A 24781-nucleotide genomic window follows, 5' to 3' on the forward strand; every position below is an offset into this window, starting at 1 on the left:
CGAATAAGGGGGTTCATGCCAAAATCAGGAAAAGAGCTGTTGTTTTTCTGAATCATTCTAAAAATAAGACAAGCAGGGAGAAAAGACAGTGCACTGTGCCACATGAAGGAAGCGGGAAGGACCCAAGTCCTGAGAAGGGGCTCCAGCGTCCAGCAGAGGGAGCTGAAGACTGTACACAGACAAGACATCCATGATAGAATTAACTACTAACTTTTGCTCAAAAAGGACACAGGACAGTGAGCCAGCCCATGGGACAGGACAACTACAGTCAACACGGGAGGCTGCACTGCCTTTCGCCCTGCCCATGCCTGGGCCAGTCTCTGGGGTGCCAGGGCTCTTGGCACCTCTCGGCACACTCCTGGCTGAGGTGCAAGACGCCTTGAGGCTCACCGCTCCCCACAGACTACAGCTGGTCTCTGTCCACCTTGAGCATGACAATTTGCTGGCCAGAGTCCTGCATGCCAGCTGCAGCTCTACCAGGTGGTCCCCGAGAACACAGGTCATGACGCTCCCATATCAGCACTGTGGCTCTCCCAGTGTCTTTTTTTTTTTTTTTTGTACTGGGGATTGAACCCAGGGGCACTCGACCACTGAGCATACCCGCAGCCCTATTTTGTATTTTATGTAGAGACAGGGTCTCACTGAGTTGCTAAGTGCCTCCCATTGCTGGCTTTGAACTTTCCATCCTCCTACCTCAACCTTTCCAGCCACATGCGTGACATACCTTGCTTCCCAGTCTCTCTCGTCTTTTTCGTTCTTTTCCTTTCTGTACTGGGATTGAACCCAGGGGTGCTCTACCACTGGGGCACATCCCCAGGCTTTTTTTTTTTTTTTTTTTAAGACAGGTTCCCACTAAATTGGCCAGGCTGGCCTGGAACTCACCATCCTCCTACCTCTGCCTCCCAAGTAGCTAGGACTATGCCACCATGATTGTCCCACCCTTTATTTGAGGTCTGCTGACTGCAGTGCTGCAGTCTAACAATGCCCTGGCCACCTTTTCTGCCTTAACTTCTTTAGGCATTGAGGTTGCACTGTTTCTGTATGCAGTGACCATGAGGGGTTTTATGTATTCAGAACTATTTCCAGCTGTATAAAAAGTTGATAAGTATTAGCAGGCACAGAACTAGTTGGCATATTAATCTTTGTTAAATAGCTGCTCTGTGGTCCAGCCTCTTACAGTGAGGATGTGGGAGTGGGCTTTGGTGGGACTTACTTTGGTGGGCTTTGCAGGGGACTGTCAGGGATGGCCATACCCTACCTGCGTACGGCTGCCACCCAGTTAATCCTTATCAGTGGATTAATCTGCCGATTGGTTCACCCTAAAATCTAATCATTTCACCTCTGGAAATTCTTGCTTGCCTCACTTAAGAGCTTTTGGGGGATTCTTCACATCTAACCTGTAATGACAAATGACGCAGACTCTGAGTAAGTGTGCTTTGACAAAGTCCTTCCTCCTGGAAGTGGGGTGGTGTTAACTGTGTTGTCAAGAGCTGGGGTGCAGCTCAGTAAGAGCACTCGCTTGGCCTGGATTCAGTTTCTAATACCAGGCATTTTTCCTTTAAACTGTTGACAAGCCATCTGTGCTATTCTTTGTCTCACTATCCAGGGGGCCCAAATGCACACTGTCTCCATCCCCACGACCCTTAGGATGGAGCAGACTCAAGCCTGGCCCACCACACTCTGGCCAGTGACTGCAGGCCATCTGCTTTTCCATGCTCCATCTGCAGCTAAAGTTAGGCCTGAAGATGGTGCCTCCAGGAGCCCGAGAGTAGGGGGATCTGGAGCATTGGCCCCTCTCTGAAGACAGAGCTGTGTGTGGTGGCGGGGCAGCTTAGCAGGCTGAGCCAAAGACCCTCCCATTTAGTCCTCCTCCACCTGGGATTGCAGCAAGTGGCTTGTGGCTTTCTCACACATAATCTCTGCAACATCACCTTCACAGCAGAATAGTTTTGAGTGTTGCATCTGAATACCCTCAAGTGTGGCAGAGTTCTGTCAAGGGACAGTCCATAGGGAGGTGTGTTTGTGTGTTCAAAGGTCTCTTCTGAAACCTTTGAACACACAAACACAGAGGTTTCCAGAGACTTGCAGGGGGTCCTGGGATGGAGCTCTACCACTGGGCTACTTCCCCAGTCCTTCTTTCTTTGAGAGAGGGTCTTGTTCAGTTGCCCTGCTGGCCTCCTGCTGCAGCCTCCCGAGCAACAGGGATGACAGGTGTGCACCACCCAGCATGCAGACTGGACAGACCAAGGTGCTTTTCCCCAGTACTTGGATGCCTCACCTTCATCCAACCCACAGAGCGCTTCCTTTGGCCTCCATGTATGGGACAGGTGCTTTAGCGCCTGCAGGACCCACCTTAGCATTTTGGGCCCTGCTTCAGTGCGTCATTTCCTTGGCTCTGTGTGCCTGCCAGTCTTACCATAAGATGTGAGAAATCCAGCTAATGCAAAGCATGCTGAAAGTGAGAGAGGAAGGTGTCACTGGATGTTCCCGGATCCAGAGCTTATTCCAAAGCAGCCCCCCACCTCCCGTGGATTAATACTGCTTTGCCTCACCTGCCTCAGTTTATCGTGAGGGTTAAATTGGAATATATATCTTTGGCTTATAAAGCATAAACCCTGGGGCTGTGAAGGGTCACTGGAAGTTCTTGGTGTGGCTCAGTCCACGGTTGCACTATGCCCACCTGGGCCATTTCCTTTGATGGTGCCAGCCTCCCTGAGTCTGCTCTGAGGTCACATCATGAAGGGAAGCTGCCTCGGGAGCATTCTTCCCCATAGTGTCTCCACAGCTGGCTATGGGCCAGCCTTCAGGTCCATCTGTGTGGCATGCACAGCCCCCATGGGCCTTTCCAGGGCACTTCTCGGGGCCTCCCCAAGTCCTCAGCAATGTCTGGGCCAAGGAGGCAGCTCCTGTCTCCCAGCACAGCCCCTCACCAAGATCTTCACGTGCCACTAGGACACACAGGGCCTCTGCCCCGTCCCATCAGGGACAAAGTGAAGCAGGAGTTCAGAAAACTATCACCAAGAAAGAGAGAAGTACCTCAAACCGCTCCTCCAAGGCTGCCATTCTTCCAAGCTTCATCAGCTCAGCCATAGGGATCCAGCGCCACCTGGTGGGCAAATCCTCTCACTTCTGCCTCATGGTAGATGGAGGCCAGCAGCAGAGCAGCTTACCTGGGGATCCTGACCTCCACCGTCTGACTCCTTCTGTTAACTGCACGTAGGTGGCACTGGGTGGGAGTGAGAAGACGGTGCCATCAGGACCCCATCATGACAGTACAGTCAGAAACCCCATACTCAAGTGACTGCAATGAGACACTGGTCTTGCCGATGGCAGGTCAAGCGTAAGAAAACTGATGAGGGAGGCTTCACAGCTCTGGGGAGGAGGACCACTGTGGGCTCTCAGGCACGGCTGTTGTGAAGCGTGAGCACAAGACCCTGGCTCTCCTGTTGCATGGAGCAGCCCAGGAGCTGGGCACCACTTGCATCTGCTCCTTCCTGTGGCAGCGCTCCTTGCAGAGGACATCTCTTCACCGTGGCTTATTCTCGCGACGGTTCTCTCGGCACTCCAGGAATCCTGGGTGACTGGGAGACCTCTGCCCCACTGAGAGGCCTGTGTGTGGATACAAGCTGGCAGCCGGGCTCCAGCAAGGACAGCTTCACAGGACAGAGGCTCTGTGGCCAGGGCATGGCACACGCTGCCTCACCTCCAAGACAGGTACTCATTCCTGCTTCACCACAGGAATCGAGTTTGTCACCTAAAGTCACCCAGAAGGCAGGTGATCTGGCCAGGCCTGGTTGGCGAGACCTGGTGCTGTCACAAAGGCTGAATGGTAAATGTTGGGGACAGCCACGCTCACGGTACCATGCTCCCCAACTTAGGGTGGGGTTACCTGCTGCTCGATGAACTACTATAGGTTGAAGGTAAGTTGGAAACGCACTCAACACACCTACCCCAAGCACCACTGCCCAGCCATGCAGCTCACGCCCTAAGCCAGTGCTGGCTGAGAGCTGTCCTGCTGCTGCCGGCACTAGGAGGTTTTCTTGGAAAGCTGGCCACTTCATACCACGGGAAAGCTAAGAGGGTGTTAGAGTGGGCAAGTCGATGCACACCTGTGGTCCTAGCCACGCCCAGGCTGAAACTGGGAGATCTCCAGCTACAGCCCCTTCAGCAGCTCAGCAAGGTTGTGTCCAAAGAGTAAGGCTGGGGGTGTAGCTCAGTGGTGGAGCACCCCTGGGATGGATCCCTAGTACCATAACAGAACACAAAAGGGCATAGTACCAAATGGTAAGGCTTCATCTAACGTCATTCTGTAAAAAATGTTGGCATAAATCAAAAACCACCTTTCAGTATGTGGTTTTATGAGTCTGACAAACGTGTGTCATGGTGCCATAAACCCTAACAAGTGGCCCAAGGCTCCAGTCAGCACCCCACTGGGGCCAACTGCTGTCCTGAGGCTCACCACCATAAGCTCTGCCTATGCCTGCACTACCTTGTGGTCCTACACTAACAAGACAACTCCAAATCTGTGTACCCATGTATGACATTTGGGGTGTTCCCAGTTTTGAGGCTATTAGAATAACTTTGCTATGGACATTTTCAAATGACCCTCTGTTAATTTCCATTTTCACTCCTGAGTAAGTTCCTAGGGCTGCACTGTGGAGCCACAGGGAGGTGGTCTTGGTTCCTTGGGTCGGGGACTAGGGACTGTAACAAAGTGCTCTAAGGTGTGTGGCTTATAGACAATGGGAAACTTCTCAGTTCCTTTGGCTCGAAGTCCAATATCAAGACACCTGTAGACGCAGAATGCGTAAGGGCTGGGAAAGGCTAGGGGTCTTAGGCTCCTTTTCTAAGGGCTGTAATCCTATTTATGGGGGTTCTGCCCTAGGATGGGATCACCTCCACTGGCCTCACATCCTGATACCATTACCTTGGGAGTTAGGGTTTCAACACATTAAGTTTGGAGGACATGAACATTCAGACAAGGACAGAGTGACATCTTTAAAGTTTCTGCAAAGTGGTTATCTCACTTTACACTCCCACTAACAGTGTCTGAGAGTTGCAAACCTTCTACATTCCTCATAAAATTTGATATTGTCATTCTCTTAATTTTAGCTATTCTTGAAGGTATAAAGCAGTATCCATTGTGTGTGTGTGTGTGTGTGTGTGTGTGTGTGTGTGTTTGGCAATACTGGGAATTAAATCCAGAGATACTTTACCACTGTGCTACATCTACATATTTAAGACTTTTTACTTTTTCATTTTGAGACTCTTACTGAATTGCCCAGGCTAGCCTCAAAATTTGGATCCATCTGCCTGAGCCTGAGTGGCTGGAATTACAGATATGTGCCACACACTTGATTTCATTGTGATTTTAACACATTTCATTCTTTTCAAATTTACTAACCCTTTCTTCTTTGTTGTTCGATCAACTGTTAATACCATTCAGTGATTTTTTTCTTTAATCTGTGTGTGTGTGTGTGTGCACGTGCGCGTTATTGAACCCAGGGGTTCATTCTAAGCTTCATCCCCAGGGCACCCCCCATCAACTGCTGTTTTTGAGACAGTATCTTGTTAAGTGCTGAGGCTGGCCTTGAACTTGTCATCCTCCTGCCTCAACCTACCCAGTTGCTGGAATTACAAGTGTGCATCACAGTGCCTAGCTCAGATTTTTTTTTAAATCAAGGACATCAATTATATCTTAAAATTTTCCATTAAACACATACATGCTGGGTGTGGTGGTACACGCCTGTAATTCCAGCTATTTAAGAGGCTGAGACAGGAGGATTGCAAGTTCAAGGCCAGCCTTAGCAGCTTAGCAAGATCCTGCCTCAAAAATACATATATATTATGAACTAATATATATAGTTCATAATATATATATATATATATATATATACACACACACACACACACACACACACACACACATATATATATGAATGAACTAGGGATAAAGCGCCTCTGTGTTGAATCCCCCAGTAACACAGGCACAAAAAGTTTCTATATAAATCTCGTACACTTGGGGGTAAAAATGGGAGTTCATAATCCACTTGATTCTAATATATGTAATATGAGATGTCAAGAGCTTTGTAATATTTTGAACAACCAATAAAAATCAATCAATCAATCAATCAATCAATCAATCAATCAATCAATCAATCTCGTACACACCTGACGGGTTTGAGAAGGGCAGGGCCCAGAAGGGCCGACAACAAGGGGCAGGACTGCGGGGGGGGGGGGGGGGGACGGCGGCGCGGGGGTGCGGGGCTGCCGGGAGGGACGCGGCTGCCGGGAGTGGAGGGACGGCGGAACGGGACCCCTCGCGGCTGTCCACAGCTTGTGGCCTCAGGGACACCGGGCTAGTTCCTGTTCAGCCGTGAGATGGGCCAGGCACGTCCTGCACGGCTGTCGTTGAAACCGCACCTGTCCCTCGTGCGTGGCCACTTGCCCTCTCCTTCCGGCTCGTCCCGCCTGACAGCCCGCCTAGACTCTCCGGGTCCCAATCCCCCCTCCGCTCCCGGGCACTCGCCTGCCCTCAGGTCTGGAGGGCCTCGTAAAGGCTTCTCCGACTCCGGCTCTGGCGCTCCTGACACTTGCACCCGGACCACTGGAGCAGCCTGGGTTGAAGCGCCTCCCGGCGGCCGCCCTGGGCGTTGCGCCCGACCCCGCCCAGCCGAGCGTGGCTGCGAGTCAGGTCCCCGCGGCCGCCCGCGACGCTGCCTGAGCTGCTGCCTACGCCACTGCCTGAGTCAGTCCCCGCAGCCGCCCGGAGCCGGGGCCGCTAGCCAGCCCCAACCTGCCCCGAGCTGGAGCCGCTGGATTGGGAGGGGCCCCCGTCCCACTCCCCGGGGGGAGCGCGGCGCAGGCGGGGCGCGGGCAGCCGGGGGCCTGACTCGGCGCGGCGCCGCTGGGCGCTAAGGAGGTGCCGCAGGACCCGCGCGGCTCGGCCGGGCGGCGGCGATGCTGTGGCCGCGGCTAGCGGCAGCCGAGTGGGCGGCGCTGGCCTGGGAGCTGCTGGGTGCCTCGGTGCTGCTCCTCGCGGTGCGCTGGCTGGTGCGACGGCTGGAGAAGCGGCCGAGGGGCCTGGGCCGCGGCGGGACTCCGACCCCGCCGCCCTGCGCGGCCCCGGCCCCCGGAGCAGGTAAGGCGCAGTTGCCGGTGGGACCGCGGCCGTCGCGAGGCGGGCGGGGCGGCCTCCGGGGGCCGCTGGCCCCCAAGAGTTGCGGGCTGGAGCTGGAGGAGGTTGCGGGAGCGGGGCGGGGCTGCGCGGCGGGAGGCCGGCGCCATATGGCCTGGGGCTCCGCGGCGGGTTAGGGAAGTGGAGCCCGGCGCGGCGCCTGGAAGTGCCCGAGATGAGGGCATCCGGAGACGTCGAGGAGCAGAGCTGGCGAGTCGCGGCGGCGCGGGGCTCGTGCGCGGGTGAGGGCGTGTCTGGCGCACCCCGGGCCGGCGGCGAGGTGGGAAGTGGGGGGCTTCGTCAGCGAGGTTCGGTGAGAGCTGGGTGGGCACAGCTCCGGTTCTCAGCCCGCTATTGCGCGGGGAGATCTGGAGAGACCTGGAGTCCCCAGTGTGTGCACAGTGGATCGGCTGTAAGGCTGGAGTTCTCGCAGGCTGCCCCAGCGGATTTGGGAGTTTCTTAGTGGAACCCCAGGTGGCCCTCTTTTGGCTGTCGCCTGCCTCCTCTACTGCAGTCCACTGCTTGCCAGGTGGTGTGTCCTGCATTCATCAGGGAACGTGTTTTATTTACACACACAGATCCACCCCGCAAAGTCTGACATCTTCCTGAGTTGTTTACTCTGATAGGGGACACTTGGCAGTAAACGGCTGATGACAGGCCACTTTAGACCTAAGCGCTGAAGGGATGCTGAAGGGTTATTTTATTTCTCACATACTGGATTTGCAGCTGAAGAAAGGCTCCAGGAGGGTCAGGATACTGCTGAGCAGCAGCCTGATGGGATGTAGGCCTGTGGACACTGGGCTCTGTGCCTTCCATCCTGTCGAATTTTACCTTCTCTCAGCCCCTTAAGGAGGTATCAGGGGCATCTTTTATAAGTGGAACCCTGATTTGTCCATTTACACTCAATATTGCCACAAACTCTGAACAGGACACAGATTGGTAACCAGACAGTGAAGAAAACCCCATGTGTTGCTAGTAAGGTATAGAGCTGAGAGGTGGGAGTCTGAATGTCTTTTTTTTAATTAATTTTAAAAATTGGCAGAAGTGGCAGAAGTTGGGCGGGCACAGTAGTGTACATTTGTAATCCTAGCAACTGGATAGACTGAGGCAGGAGGTTAACAAGTTCAAAGATTTGTGTTGTTTTTAAAACTTTGTTTAAATTTGAAATTATATCAATTGTATAAAAGATTATAGACTTAGTACACACCAACTTAACTCTTGTGAAAAGATGTTCAGTATTGCCAGCTGGTAGGGAAATATGAGTTAAATCTGAAATGCAATATCACTACACACATACTGAAATGGCTAAAATAAAAAATATAGGTAGTTCCAAAATGGCAGAGGTGTTAAGAAGCTGGGTCCCATATGCTGCTGGTGGAGTATTCAGTAGTACCGTCCCTGTAGGAATCAGTCTGGCAGTTTCTCCAGAAAGTTAAATCTGCCCTGCACTCATGCATTTGTCCTAGATAATTGAAAGCTTATTTTCACATAAAAATCCATATGCAATTTGTAATTGCCCAAGACCAGAAATGACCCACATGTCCCTCAAAGGGTAAATGGTTTAATAAACTAGCATGTTCACATCAGGGGTATGCCTTAGCAGGGCCCGTGGCATGATCTGTGTTGGCCTCAGGGGTGTTGTACTGAGTAAGGCCACTCAGAAGGTCTTTCCAAAATGATTTATGTAACATTCTTAAAGTGCACTACTCAGAGTGATAGAGAAGAGGTTGGTTGCCAGATCCTAGGACAGTGGGCAAGACTGAATGTCACCATAAGGTGCAGGAGAGTGATCTTTGGTGATTGTGGGATAAGTTCTCATGGTGGTAGGTACACAAATCTGTACATGTGATAGGCAAGTGTCAGCCTTGGAGAAATGTGAGTAAGGGGTCCTCAGGATCTTTCTGTATGATTTTTATAACTTCTTATGGGTCTATAATTATTTGAAGATAAAAAGTGGAAGTAACTGTGCACACTATTCTATTTGATTCCCTAAATGTTAGTATCTTGGATGACCACATACGAGTATGAAAATCAGGAAATTAACATTGATGGATCACTATCATCCAGTCTACAGATCTAACTCAATTTCTCATGTCTTTGTCTAAGACCAGTGAGGTCATACTGCTTCATCCAATTCCAATGTAGCAGCACTAAGTTGTTCTAGCCAAGGGTCAGCAACCTGTGGCCTCCACCTGTCTTGTGAGTAAAGTCCTGCCCTTTCCTTTACTTGTCACCTGTGGCTGTTCTTGAGTGCTGGAGAGGCTCTCTGGCTAGCAAAGTCTTGGGTGCCTTCTCACGGGCCCTTCCAGGAGTGGTTTACTGACCCCTTCCTTTCTCTGTCAGTGAGAAGTCTGCCTCTCATTAGCCACAGTCTGTGCCCAAGTACACATAAAGTAGCTTCACAGTGCTGCTCTACACTACTGGGGAACCTCCAGCTGACTGGATTGTATGATTGCCGAAGTGCTGCTTGTCTTTAAAGGTCACCATGCTGTCTTCAAGAGTCACTTGGGTTGGTTCTCCCTACTCTCACATTATCCATTTGCAGTGTTAGCTTTGTTTGGTTTGTGTTCTGTGTGAGCATCTCTATCATCTTTTCATTTGGTTACTTGAGTGTGGGAATCCCAGACGTGTTTCCAAAAGTTAAAACTTTTCTTCCACTTGGTTCCCCCACCTTATAGGTAGCCAGGAGTTTCTCTATACACAGGAGCAGACCCTTATGTCTCCTAATAGGAATAATCTATCACTGTCGGACCCAGTGGGACAGACTTTGTGTGCAGTACTGCATGTTCTCCCTATAGCCTGAGGATAGATCCATCCTCACCATTTTGTTGGTGAGGAAGCTGAGGCTAAGTGTTGGCATGACCTGCCCAGGCTTGCAGCAGGAGGTTTCAGGAGGGGTTCAGTCCTGTGGTGAGGCTTGCCTGCCTGCAGAGGACAGACCTCCCTCAGACTGCCAGCCCAAGCTGAGAAGATGGCTTTAGAGTAAGGACACATGGTGTGGAAAGTGGGACCTGCTCTGCCCAGCAGGTTGACTTGTTATTTTGGACCTAGGTGACATGACAATGGATGCTGTTTTGGCTCGGTTAAAACTCCTGAGTCCAGATGACCTCAGAGAAGAAGTCTTCAGAGCTGGATTGAAATGTGGCCCCATTACATCAACCACAAGGTTCATTTTTGAAAAGAAATTGGCTCAGGCTTTACTAGAGCAAGGTGGAGTGCTGCCTGCCTCTCTTCCCAACCTCAGGGAGACAGCTGTAGCACTCAGCCAGGACACACAGAGGACTCTGCCATCTGCTGAAGGAAACCTGACTGTGCAGGCCAGTTTTTCTGAAGACAGAGATTTTAATTACAGTGTGGGCTTGAATCCGCCAGAGGAGGAAGCTGTGGCATCCAAGGCACGCCCAGAGCCCCTAGGTGCCTCCCTCAGGAGTGACACCCACCAGGCTGGAGCAACGCCCTCTAAGGAGCCATCCCTGTACTACGGAGTGTGCCCAGTGTATGAGGACGGCCCAGTGAGAAATGGTAATGGGGCCGTCAGGATGGGGTGCCCTGAAAATTCAAAGTTACAAATTAAAAAAACTGTCCAACCTTTTTAGTTTAGATCTTTAATATTGAAATTCATGTTTTGGTACAGTGTAGTATCATAAGATATGAAGTTACATAATAGGTATACAATAATATCGTGCTTTGTACAGATATATATAATCAAATTTATTAATGTGGTTCTCTTTGCTAGCTGAGCCGCTCTTGCAAGCTTAAAAATCTGAACTGTGAGAGTAAAATCAGGAGACTGGGTAACACTGTTTGAGTCAACAGTTGGCCCAGGTGTGATAAAGCGACAAAGCTCCAGTTTCTTGTTGCTAATTGTTTTGTTGCTTTTCCCACCCAGAAAAGATCCATGTTTATGAAGATAAAAAGGAGGCATTGCAAGCTGTCAAAATGATCAAAGGGTCCCGATTTAAAGCTTTTCCAACTAGAGAAGATGCTGAGAAATTTGCTAGAGGAATTTGTGACTATTTCCCTTCTCCAAGCAGAGCTTCGTCACCGCTGTCCCCTGTGCGGGCAGCGCCACTCCTCAGCAGTGGTGGGTTGAAAGGTAAATCATGCTACCATCAGGCTCCCCAAGATGCCTTGTGCCCTCCTTCTGACAGATGGCATCTTATTCTCTCCGTTTGTGGGAGAAGTCTGGTGTGAGCAGAGGCCCCTGCAGTGGGGCAACAAAAGGGGAGAGTCTCAGGGCTTGGTCAGGAGGTTTGGAAGGCAGGGTGGGACCTTGGAAGCCTCCTGGGGTCTGGAGTAGACAGGCCAGGACTTGGCAAGAAGACTTCTATTGGCCCTTCCATGTGTGCTTTGTCCACCCGCTGCCAGCAGGGTCCAGGTCTCTCTGAGACAGTCTGCAAACCCATCTGAAACCTCACCTGCTTCTCGGAGCATAAGATGGGCTCCCCTGGGGGAACCAGAAGTCTGACCACACCTGCGCCCTGCTAAGAGCTGGGATCTGTTTGAGAGGCCTGGCCTTGGCTCTCCTTACCTCCTTGGCTTTGGTTCCCTCTTCTGTGCATTTTTCTGGGCTTCCCCACTGGCTGTGTTCTGGAGGGAAGTCGCCCTGTCGGGAAGGGCTGGTCTTCAGTCAAGGGCCTTTCTGTTGACTATTCTCTTTTCCCTTGCTTAGCCTTACACAGTCCACTCCTCACAGTTGTGAGAGTTCGGCTGAAAGACATTTAAGACATTCTCAGGTGTTGTGATTAGACTTATAGAAACCATATGTGGAGCCCCCCTTTCTGGAAATTCTTGCGTGCTGGAAGTCATAGCAGTTCGAGGCTGCTGATCCTGCTCCACCTGCCAAGCTGCCTGGTTAATTTATTCACTGTTTTGTTCAGATCGCACTAAAGGACATGTCATTCACACAGCCACTCCTGGCTGGACTTGGTTGGTGGGTCTGTGCATGAGCACAGTGCACAGGTGCTGCCCTTGGTTAGCTGCAGCACACCCACAGCTTTCCTTGCTTCTCGCCTGTCCCTCCTGAGGCTGCCACACTGCCTGGGAGGTCACACATTGCAGCACAGAGAGTGGTGAGGAGGTGTAGTGAGTGTCCTTCACTTCTGTGTCCCGATGGCAGATGGTCTGTGCTTATCTGAACCAGAAACAGTAAACAAGGAGCGAGCAAACAGCTACAAAAACCCCCGCACTCAGGACCTCACTGCCAAGCTGCGGAAAGCTGTGGAGAAGGGGGAGGAGGACACCTTTTCTGATCTTATCTGGAGCAACCCCCGGTATCTGATTGGCTCAGGGGACAATCCAACCATTGTGCAGGTGAGTCAGCTTTCAGCTTCTCTTCTGCCATGTGGTCACCGCACTTATGACAAAGACCATTTGAAATCAATGGGGCTTGCAGTGTGCATTTGTCTTTCAGGAAGGGTGTAGGTACAATGTCATGCATGTTGCTGCCAAAGAGAATCAGGCTTCTGTCTGCCAGCTGACGTTGGAAACACTGGAAAACCCCGAGTTCATGCGGCTTATGTACCCGGACGATGACCAGAGTATGCTGCAGAAGCGCATCCGCTACATCGTGGACTTGTATCTGAACACCCCGGACAAAGTGGTGAGTGCTGCTTCAGCCTCAGGCAGACTTGCTTTCTGCACAGTGTGCTGGGCCCTGGAGAGCAAGCAGCTCTGGTGGACAGAGTGCTTAGGGGGTGGGTTGAGAAGGCAAGGCCCTTCCCACAGGAGCCTCCCAGGGCCTGGTGTGGCATGGCCCAGGTGTGCCTGTGTAGAGTGAAGGAGGTTTTCTGCTTTGTGTTCTAGTGTCCTATGTGTGTCCTCCTCCTCCTCACTGAATGTTGTGTGAGGTGTGTTGCCTGTGGGGTCACAAAATTCCAAAGGCATAAATTCTGGTGACTGCGTAAGGTGTGAGGAAGGGATCTTGAAATGAGTTTATCTGCATGAAAGCATCCAGTGGCAGGTTGGAGCCAGGGCCGGAACTCCCAGCAGAGCCTGGCAGTTGGGAGTGTCCTGGGTAGAACTGCAGGAGGACATGGTGATGGGTGTGGCTTTGTGACAGCGTCTTGTGCAGGTTCTTTTCCTTGTTTCCTAAGTGGTGTAGTACAGCAGCTGTTAGCACAGGTTTACCCTGCGTTGGGGATTATAAGTGAGTAGAGGTTATTTAAAGTGTGTGCTGTTGTATATAAGGACTTGAGCATTCAAGTGTTTTAGTGTCTTGTGGGGAGGATCAATCTCAGGAGGCCATCAAGGGACTACTGTAAGTCACAATATCATAGGTGGTTTCAAAAAAGTAGTAGCAAACATGGAACAGGAAAGAATGGATATAATAAAAGTGTGCTGAACTAGTAGTAAACTGAGCAGAGGCATCACATTTATGTACTACCACCCACAGCCAGTCTGCACAGCTGTGTAGGGCTTTGTGTCCCACAGAAAACACCTAGCAATACTAGGATTCGAACCCAGGACTCCAAGCTAGCTAGACAAGCACTATACCACTGAGCTACACTCCCAGACTTTTAAATTTAATTTAATTTAATTTTGAGACAGAATCTTCTTAAGTTGCTAAGGCTGGCCTTGGACTTGGCGAGCCTCCTGCTTCAGCCTTCTGGGTAGCTGGGGTTATAGGTGTGGCCACTGTGCTAAGCCATCTGTTTGTTTCTAAAGGATCATGCAAAATTCATAGAAAATGTCTGTGTTAGAACTAACAGAGCTAGTCATGGTGGCACACTTCAATGATCCTAGTGACTAGGGAGGCTGAGGCAGGATGATGAGAAGTTCAAGGCCAACCTCAACAACTTAGTAAACCCCCAAGAAATTAGTGAAACTGTCGCGACCCCTTGCCCGCAAGGAAGACGCAACTCAGGAATCTTCTTTCAGCAGTTTATTCAGGCCTTGATTTAAGTATCTTTTAGTGACTCCCTTTTTTTTTTCTTCTTCCTTCTCGAGGGCCCAAGCACAGCCTAATAAAGCCTCCCACGTACCAATCTTAAACCGCCGCGTGGGTCTTTCTTATATGGTGGCAAGAGATAGCGTGCCAACTCTCCACAAAGGAATTTGATTTATCACAGGCCACAGTGGAAGCCGGCACCATCTTCTAATGGCGGCCACAATTTACAACAATGGCTTACTACAGTTCCCCCTTCTAATTTATAAAACAATGCAGGCGAAAGTAGAGGTCCTATCCTACTGTGTAGAAGTGGCTGCAATGTATGGTTCAGTCCTAAGGAGGCGCCTTCCCCAGACCTGACCCCATATCAGCCGACGCCTTTTTTCGTAGGGCGGGGGTGTGGACGTCAAACCCGCATGCAATAGGACATGCTTTCCTTGAGGTCCGTTGAGGGATCACTCAAGTGCAGTGCTTTGCCTCGCATCCTGCATCGTGATGAAGGTGGACGAAGGGGGACAGCTGAGGCTGTTCTGTGGCTGTACACAATGACAAACGAGTTGACAGCACCCTGAAAGAAAGGCACGGACTTTAAGGCGATAGAGAAGCATTAGTGTGGAAACCCACCTGTGTGCAATGGCAGCAAGACCGGCAGAGTGCAAGGGCTTTCCAACACTAAGAGAATAACGAGGAAAGACATGTCGATCCCAGTGCAATGTTATAACAACTTGGGGTGCAACGACCATGTCAAAGATTTATTGTTTAAGCTGCGCAAGCCAGACTTGAGGTGAATTGCCATTTTCTAAAGCTGCAAGAGCTTGGATGATCATAGCCTTATCGTGAGCATTGCGGGCCTTGAGGCGACAGAGAAACCACAAACAGAGAAACATACCGAAGCAACACATTGCACCAAAAATGTCTACCCCCACCCACTCTTTAAAAAAGGAAAAAGCAGAAGATATCCAATCGGTGAATTGACCCAAAGTCATGGGATCAACACGGGTGTTATTCAAGACAGCTATCTGGGTTAGTTGAGACTGGATCATGTCTTCCGCTTTCATGGACCAATTTCCAGCCAAATATTCGCCAATGATGCGGGAAGCATTTCTGGAATCATTAAATCTGACAGAGGTTATGTAAAAATGTGTACGTTGGTCAACACAACTCAAAAGTACTAAGTCAGCCAATTTTTTTACCTGAGTTTGGAGTAAATCTATTTTTTGGTTGGCAGCTAAAATCCCTGACAAAATATGTTGATTAATTGTATTTTGGGATTCAAGTATAGTGGAAGTTTGTTGGATAACTTGATTAATGGTGGCAGCAGTTTGTACTTGATTGGCCATAGCCATTCCGGCCGTAACCGCTGTAGCAGCAGATATCGCCACGGCTGTCACTATAGCCGCTGTGATTCCAAAATCTCTGTGGATTCTAAGTAGCTCAACAATAGGGAATTTATCAGGATCCGCAGTGACCGGGATTGGGACAAAAGTTGGAATTTTTATAACCACTGCTACAGTCCAGGAACCATTCCAACACTCAGATAAGAGACAGGTAGTATGAGAACAATCCAGCATGCCCGATGAGGTGGCCTCAGCCAAAAGGAATAAGAAGGGGGATTGGACACAGACCATTGCAGGAGGCAATGTGGCATTATACAACAGAGAGTTGAATGAAACAGATGTAAGTCTATTACCTTGTTTACTTTTCCTAACAGTACCAGAAATATTAGCCAGCCAACTTTTGGCTCCTAGCAACTGAGCCAATGCAGAAATATCGGCTGAAGCCCCCTTTTTATTGGAAATCAGCCACTGAAACCAGGACCAACCTACTCCTGTAGAGGAGCTGGCACTATTGTTAAAGTTATAAACATACCTCTTAAGAGAGGGGGAAAGGGAGAAACCTTTAGCAACTTGATGTTTCTCCCAAGAATGATCCTGACAAGGCGTAAATGTTGGGGGGAAACCAAGATTAGGGGAACAGTAAGGAGAGGCCTTAAAATGAGTGGCCTTATAAATACTACTAGAAGAAGGAGGCACTGGGATTAGTACCTCGGAGATAATAGCCAAGGTAGTTATGTTGAGAGCAGAGCTGCTGTTTGCGGGGGTCCCTGAGCCTGATTGCTTCCCCGAAGCTACTTTGTTCAATACAGCACTGATAATGCTTCCTGAGACCTGATTGGACCGTAATGGCTCCTCCCAGTTAGTCAAATTTTTGGTCTTAAGGCTAATGTAATTAGCGTTTCTAAGGCTGAAACAAAAAACTCCTGTAAGATTAACTTGAGATTGATTAAAAATTTTCTCCATGTCCCCTCTAGGAGAGGCACAGGGAGCAGACATCTCACATGAGGTAGAAAAAAGAGTGGGGAGGACATTAGAATTACCATGAACCGGCATCGGCATTGGCCAGGCCCGTGCCACTGCCCACCACCGCATTGGTGTCGCCTGTGCCATCGGCACCAGCACCAGAGCCAGAGCACTTAGCAGAATGAAGATCCTCATCACAGGATTGCTGTGGTATCTCTTGTTGCTGGTCAGCTGATGTCGAGACTCTTTTTGTCAAGCGTTCAGGGACCCACAACGGTTCCGTACGATCCTGGGGAAAAACACATACAGATCCTCGTGCACATGTCAGCACGGGGTCAGGGCCGTTCCATTGGCCCGTAAGAACATCCTTCCACTTAACATAGCCAATCACAGAGGGCTGAGGGGACACATGTCTATCGGCCGCAGAGCGACCATGAATATCCAAATTCAAAAAATTAATGGTAAAGAGAGCTAAGGACAGGCGTTCTTTAGGAGTGTGTTCAGCTCCTATTCCCCCTTTTTGTTTTTGTAAAGTTTCCTTTAAGGTGCGATGAGCACGCTCAACAATGCCTTGTCCTTGAGGATTATAAGGTAAACCATGAGTAAGTTGCACTCCCATAGTAGAACAAAAAGCTGTAAATTGTTTGCCAGTATAAGCAGGTCCATTATCAGTCTTAAGGGATGCAGGTGCACCCCATGTTGCCCATGTCTCTAAACAGTGAGTAATGACATTACGTGCCTTTTTTCCCGATAAAGCAGAAGCATGGATAATTCCAGAGCATGTATCAACGGAAACATGTACATACTTAAGGTTACCAAAGTCAGGTATATGTGTCACATCCATTTGCCAAACAACCAATGGCTTTAATCCCTGTGGGTTTACTCCATAATTAGGGGGATGAAGAAATGTGACACAATGGGGACATTGCAATACTATCTGCCGAGCATCCGCTCTTGAAATGGAAAAACGCCTGCGCAGCGTTAATGCATTAACATGGAAGTTTTGGTGAAACAATTTAGCCCCCTCTAAGGAGGAAGCCAAGCATATCAATTGACTTCTAGTGGCTAAGTCCGCACAGGCATTACCTTGGGATAACGGACCAGGAAGAGAGGTGTGAGCCCTGATATGCATTGGATAAAAAGAAGCAGTGCGGTTAGAGATAAGCTGTTGAAGCTGAGTAAAGTAAACAGACACATTGTGGGCATCACTAATAGTTCCCACGGCCTCCAGGACTTTTAGTGCTTGTACCACATAGCTGGAGTCTGAAATAAGATTAAAAGGAAAAGAACACTGTTTAAAAACTTCAATAACAATTTGTAGTTCTACCCATTGTGGATTTCCAGGAGCAAATTGATGTTGGATAGGGGGAGAGTCATTAATTACGTAAGCTCCCATTCCAGACTTGGAACCATCAGTAAAAATGTTAACAGCCCCCGGAATTGGACTGGATGAAGTTACCTTAGGGAAAATGATGGGATGTTCTTTAACAAAATGGAGTAATGGATGAGAAGGGTAGTGATTATCAATACTCCCTTGAAACGAGCAACACAGAATAGCCCAGTTGTCTAGAGTAGCACATAAAACATTAAGTTGAGCTTTAGTGTAGGGTATGATAAGAGAAGAAGGTGATTGGCCGAAAAATTGAATGTTTTGTTGAATCCCTTTAAGTGCCAATGCTGCAACAGCATCAGGATAATATTCTAAGGATTTTCCTGGGGATACATGTGGGTGGATCCATAGTAAAGGCCCATCTTGCCACAGTACTCCAGTAGGCTGCCGCATAGTGGCAAGCACACATAACTGGAAAGGTTTATCACTCTGGAGCCTGCATAGAGTGGCCTGCTGTATAGCTTGTTCTACTTCTATAAGGGCCGCTCTAGCCTCAGTAGTGAGGCGACGAGGGGAAGCAAGATCTGGATCACCCTTAAGAGTAGCATACAAAGGCTGGAGCACAATATTAGGAATATGTAAATATCCTCTTATCCAATTAATATCTCCCAGCAATTTTTGAAAATCATTTAGAGTTTGGAGATCTTGAGTCCTGATGGTAATTTTTTGTGGTTTTAATTTGTCATACCCAATTGTCGCTCCCAAGAACCTGATAGAATCCCCCGTTTGAACCTTTTTAGGTGCGATGTGCAGTCCATGTTGAGCCAACAGCATCACGAGTTCTTTATAAGCCTCATAAACTGTCTGTTCTAATTTTGCGGCCAATAACACATCATCCATATAGTGAATGATCTTGGTGGAGGAATACTTATGTCTGAGAGGTGCGAGTGCCTTCCCCACATACATCTGGCACATCGTGGGACTGTTAGCCATCCCCTGTGGCAACACCACCCACTCAAACCTTTGATCTGGTTCCTCATGATTACACGAGGGAAGGGTGAAAGCAAAACGTTGGGAATCTTTAGGATGCAAAGGAATGGAAAAGAAACAGTCTTTAATGTCAATAACAATTATATGTCAGCCTTGAGGAACAGAGGAGAGCAGAGGCAGCCCTCTTTGAATGGGCCCCATAAGCTGCATCTGAGCATTAACTGCTCGTAGATCATGCAGTAGGCGCCACTTCCCTGATTTTTTCTTAATGACAAATATGGGAGTATTTCATGGAGAAGTAGAAGGTTGGATGTGACCCAAATCAAGTTGTTCTTTGACTAGATCATGGGCTGCTGCCAGTTTAACCGAGGGAAGAGGCCACTGAGGCACCCAAACAGGCTCCTCGGTGAGCCATGTTATGGGTATTTGAGCCCCAGTGGCCCCTAGGAAAAACCCAGACCAAACCTGTTAAGCTTTTGATGACCTTGCACAGGATGCTTACGTCCCTGTAGGTGCCTTCCCAGTCCTAGACCTGGCTTATACCCCATATTTTGCATGATATGTTGAGACACTGGGGAATAGTCATTACTAAGAGTGAACCCCATGTCTTTCATCAGATCACGGCCCCATAAAGAAATAGGTAAATCAAGTACATAAGGCTGAAAGGTACCATCGTGTCCTTCCGAGTCCTTCCAAGATAGATGTCTACAGCTGATTTGAGGGGCTTGGGCATATCCAAGTCCTCTTAAGGATTGATCAGAAGCCTGCACTGGCCATCCCCTAGACCAGTCCTTAAGGGCTATGATACTATGATCTGTTCCTGTGTCCAGCAATCCCACAATAGATTTACCTTCTATGCTTAATTCCAAAGTGGGGCGATTGCTCATATCCAGTGACAAATAGGCACAATTTTCTCCGGTGGTACCAATCTGATTTCCTGCCCGTGACCTTGAGTTAGCAGGGAAGTGATTATGCAAACTAGGCAAAATTAGCAATTGAGCAATCCGATCCCCTGGGGAGATAGACACAATGCCCCTTGGGGCTTCCACCATAACCTTTATTGCCCCTACAGTATCAGGGTTTACAACTCCGGGGAAAACATGAAGACCTTGTAGGATAGAGGATGCACGTCCAATTAACAAACCTACAGTGCCAGGGGGTAAAGGCCCTTTTAACTCAGTTTCCACCAATTGGACTCCCATCTTAGGTGTTAATACGAGTCTGGAGGTGGAACAGAGGTCCAATCCCGCGGCACCTGTAGTGGCTCTCCGCATCTCGTGGGATGGCGCAGAGAAGGCCATGTCTCGGGTTCGGGTGTGACATTCTCCATTGCCCCATATATTTGCGGGCCCTGGGGTCGGGGGCCCCTTCGGCCGTTTTTTGGCCCAGCTGAAATAGGCTGTCCATGGACGTCCCTCACTGATCTACACTCTCTTGCCCAATGTTTCCCCTTTTTGCATTTTGGACACAGCCCCGGTTGACGAGGGCCATTAGAAGGGCCACCGCGAGGAGGTCCAGTAAAATTGCCTTTTTTTGGACAGTCACGTTTGAAATGGCCGGATTGACCACAATGGAAGCATGTTCCGGCACCAGAACCGCCCCCTTTTGCAATCCGAAGGACAGCAGCTGCAAGACCTGCATTAGTTAAAGGTCCTCCAAGCTCTCTACACACTTTCATCCAAGCTTCCATGCCCTTGTTTTTATAAGGAGCGATTGCTGCTTTACATTCTTTGGTGCATTGCTCAAAAACAAGTTGTTTAATCAAGGGCATTGCTCTATCAGGGTCACCAAAGATTTTTCCTGCGGCATCCACCATCCTAGCAACAAAATCCGAGAAAGGTTCTGTGGGGCCTTGCATGATTTTTGTTAAATTGCCAGACACTTCTCCTCTATTTGGGAGTGATTTCCATGCACGGATACAAATGTTATTGATCTGTTCATATACCTCAGGGGGGTATCCTGTTTGTTGATTAGCAAATCTGCCTTGTCCCAAAAGCATTTCCTTGTCCCAATGGGGGTGTCCCGCCGCATAGTTTTGGGCAGCCTGCTCTACAGCACCCTCTAGCACAAAGGCTCTCCAGTCCAAATATTTGTCTGGAGAAACACAAGCCCGAACAAGGCTAGCCCAATCAGATGGAGTCATACAGTATCTAGACAGACTCTCCACCTGAGTTAATGTGAAGGCGGCATCCACCCCATAAGTACGCACAGACTCTGCCAGGGTCTTCACAATTTTGAAATCTAAGGGCTCATGGAATCTTCCCCTATTGTCATCCTGGAAAACTGGATAAGCAAGACCCATCTCAGCATTAACAGCCCTCCATGTTTGGGCATGGAAAGCTCTCCTCGAAACACCCTCACCGTACGTCGGCGGGTCCGGAGGATCATTTTTCTTGAGCTCCTGTTTATTTTTGTTTCCTTCTCCCATAGTTAAACTCCCTAGCTGCCGAGACAGTCTCCCGAGCTCCTCCTGTTCATCCTCCTCCTCTTCTGACCCACTTTTGCATGGGAGTGTGCGCAGTGTACTGAGATCTGGATACAAGCGTTTCCTCCCCCGTTTCTCGCTCTGTACATTCCCCTCCTCCTGAAATATTTCACTCCGTGCCAGAGACAATCGCCTCCTCCCCTGTTTCTCGCTTCGCACACTGCCATCCTCCTGAAATACGTCACTGCCTGCCGGAGATAATTGTTTCCTCCCCTGTTTCTCGCTCCGCACACTCCCACCCTCCTGAAATACCTCACTGCCTGCCATTTCTGATTTTTCTTCATGTAACTGCTCTAAAACTTCTTGTCCTTTAGTAAGTGCTTCCTGACATCTGCTATCTGTGAGGCAACTACGAATCATCCTCCAAAGGGGTATCACCCCACCCTCTAATATGCCCTGCTCAGAAGTAAAGTCAAGGTCTGTGCCTAACTTATCCCAGCTAGGCAGAGTAAGACTGCCAGAAAATGCAAACCACGGTGCAATAATATCTGTCTTCTGTAAAAATCTCTGTAAAGTACTACGTTTCACTTTTAGGCCCTTGGAACGTAACAGGTTATCTAGGGCCAGGAGAAGCGGACTTGAAGATACGGCACCCATGACACAACAAAAGACACACAACAAACAAGAGTGAAAGTAAGAGCAAAAGTACACAGTGCAGCTGCAATAAGATTTAATGCTCTCTCTGGCTTTACAGAGGAGCTGCCGCTTTGACAGCGGGTCCTAAATTACCTAGGACTAATCTCCACTTTAACCGGGGTCCCAATTAACCTGGGACTAATCTCTGCTTTAATCGCAGGTCCCAATTAACCTGGGACTAATCTCCGCTTTAATCGCGGGTCCCACCTTACCTGGGACTAATTGGTGCACCACCCCTGACTGCCGAAAGTTCTGGTTCCCGGGTTTCGGCACCACTTGTCGCGACCCCTTGCCCGCAAGGAAGACGCAACTCAGGAATCTTCTTTCAGCAGTTTATTCAGGCCTTGATTTAAGTATCTTTTAGTGACTCCCTTTCTTTCTTCTTCTTCCTTCTCGAGGGCCCAAGCACAGCCTAATAAAGCCTCCCACGTACCAATCTTAAACCGCCGCGTGGGTCTTTCTTATAGGGTGGCAAGAGATAGCGTGCCAACTCTCCACAAAGGAATTTGATTTATCACAGGCCACAGTGGAAGCCGGCGCCATCTTCTAATGGCGGCCACAATTTACAACAATGGCTTACTACATGAAACTATCTCAAAATGAAAAATAAAAAAAACTGGGGGGTGTGGCTCAGTGGTTAAGCATCCCTGGGTTCAATGCCTGGTACCAAAAAAAAAAAAAGTAAGAAATTATTTCATAGTTTAGCAAGAAAGCTAGCTTATTAATTATTAAAGTAGAGGTTTCAGGGCACATCTTAACATGACCTTAAAAGTAGGAAATACCTGATTATTTAGAAGGTCATGGGTCTGTGAGCAAACAGCTCACTGGGACATAGTGGTGAGACTCAGGACTCCATGGGTCAGCAGGATGTGGGGAGAGTGTGTAGCTCTGTAGCGGGTACCCGGCATGGCAAAGGGAGGGCTGGAGGACTAGAGCATGGAGCATTGAACAGGCTAGAGAGTCTGTGTGGGCCCCTATGTGCCCAGATCCTTGGAAGGCAGCAGGAAGTATTGTCCTGTTGTGTAGCAGAGGTGAGGGACTGGGTGAGAGTATGGCTGAAGCGAAGGACCCTGGGATCTGAGTGTTCTGAGGAAGGTGTGAATGGAGAAAGGCCGAGTGGTGGGGAAGGTCCTGCATGTTGCCAGCTCTCAGCTGTCTCTGGAAGCTGTGAGCTCATCCATTGATGTTTGTCTGTGGCTGTTACAGGGACAGCATTAGGCAACAGCAGCAGACAATCAAGAGAAAGCAGGCTAGCTCCCACCAAGGGGACAGGGTGCAGGGTAGAGGCATCATGAGGACCAGGGGACTATCCAGCAGGGGACAAGGTTCCGTGGAGAGGCGCCATGAGGACTAGGGTTAGGGTATAGTCCAGCAGGGGACAGGGTGCAAATCTCTCGGACTCAGCTAGGGACAGAAGATAAATGCATACAATAGTAAGACCCAGAAGCAAGAGTATGATGTTCTTGGGGACAGTGGAGAGTGACACTGGAGAGCTGGGGTTGCTGTCTGGTGCTGGAGGAGTCTGAAAGGATGTGCGTTTGCTACTTCTGGACCTTCCTCTGCACATCCCAGCTTTGGCCTTGCACAACTCAGTTTGGGGGTCCTGTTGACCATAGGCCTACTGGCTGTGGGTGCCCTCAAAACTGCCTAAAGGTGGGGGTGGGTGGAGCTGTGCTGAGGGCAGGGGAACGTATGGAGCCTGGGCCACCACCGTGTTGTCAGAGCATCAGGAGGCGAGGTGCTCAGTGGCCTGAAGGCAGTAATTAAGAGAGACCCATTTCCTGTGGAATCCACAGCAGAGAGCTATCCTTGTGGGTAGGCCATATCCATGGGCTTTGCTCTGATCTGGTCATGCCTTCCTATTCCAAGCCCTGGAATAGACTGGGTACATCCCAGCATGCCAAGTGTGTGTCGACTACAACAGCAACATCTTCTATAGTCTTTTTAGTTTTGAGGCTTTTTTTTTTTTTTTTTTTTTTTTTTTTTTTTTTTTAGTAAATACCTATTTCACCTCACAACTATATAAAAGGTTGAATAATTATACTTCCTCTGCACTTCTTTCAGGGCTATGACACACCTTTGCACTTTGCTTGCAAGTTTGGGAATGTGGATGTGGTCAGTGTACTTTCTTCACACCCTTTGATTGTGAAAAACCCAAGGAATAAATACGGAAAAACACCCGAAGATGTAAGTAATTCTTAAAAACGCAATTATACTGTGGTGCTAGAAATGAAAATACAAGCTGGTTGCATTGGTGCACCTCTGTAGTCCCAGTGACCCTGAGACTGAAGCAGGGAATCACAAGTTCAAGACCAGCCTGGGCAATTTAGTGAGATCCTGTCAAAATACATACATACATTAATAAATAAAAAAAAGATCACACTTGGTTGTTTATGCCTGTAAGCCCAGCAGCTCAGGAGGCTGAGGCAGGAGGATGATCTGTTCAGAGCCAGCCCCAGCAACTTGGTGAGACCCTGTCTCAAAGTCAAAAACAAAAAGGGCTGGGGATGCAGCTCAACATAGAACATTCCTGGGTTCAGACTCCAGTACTGGAAAAAAAAAGAAAAGACGTAAATGTGCTGTCTGTGATCACAGCTCCAGTGAAGTCAGAACGATTATGTTTGCTTGCTTTCAGGCGTTCCTGATACCCTGCTGAGCCAGGGGAAGAGCTGGCCCTGTGTGTTGATTTGGGTCAGTTATTCCACACACTTAGCAGTCATTTGTCATATTCTCCTCCTCCTCCTCCTCCCCGCCCTCCTGCCCCCCCTTCTTTTTAGCTCTCCTTCCCTCACTTTCTTCCTTTCTTCCTTCCTCTGGGGATTAAGCCTAGGGACCCTTAACTTCCAAGGTACATAGATAGACCTTTTCCTTTTAATTCTGAGTCAGGATCTCAGTAAGTTGCTGAGGCTGACCTCAAACTTGGGAGGCCTCCTGCCTCAGTCTTCCACATTGTTGGGATTACAGGTGTGCACCA

General features: G+C 49.1%; 1 protein-coding gene across 4 annotated transcripts in view; it reads left to right on the forward strand.

The window, feature by feature from the left end:
• Positions 1-6911: 6911 nt before the first annotated feature.
• Positions 6912-24781, forward strand: part of Ankle2 (ankyrin repeat and LEM domain containing 2) — a 30921-nt gene continuing 13051 nt past the window's right edge. The window contains exons 1-6 of one of the 4 annotated variants that reach the window (XM_076838528.2): positions 6912-7141; positions 10229-10699; positions 11067-11273; positions 12297-12490; positions 12591-12779; positions 23872-23994. In XM_076838528.2, coding sequence (XP_076694643.2) covers positions 6961-7141; positions 10229-10699; positions 11067-11273; positions 12297-12490; positions 12591-12779; positions 23872-23994 — 1365 coding nt within the window. In that variant the 5' untranslated portion in view covers positions 6912-6960. The remainder of the gene's footprint in view (positions 7142-10228; positions 10700-11066; positions 11274-12296; positions 12491-12590; positions 12780-23871; positions 23995-24781) is intronic. The other 3 variants (XM_076838544.2, XM_076838536.2, XM_076838554.2) reach the window with 3 other exon arrangements.

Source organism: Callospermophilus lateralis, chromosome 1 (genome assembly GCF_048772815.1).
Source record: "Callospermophilus lateralis isolate mCalLat2 chromosome 1, mCalLat2.hap1, whole genome shotgun sequence".
In the NCBI taxonomy this organism is placed as follows: Eukaryota; Metazoa; Chordata; class Mammalia; order Rodentia; family Sciuridae; genus Callospermophilus; species Callospermophilus lateralis.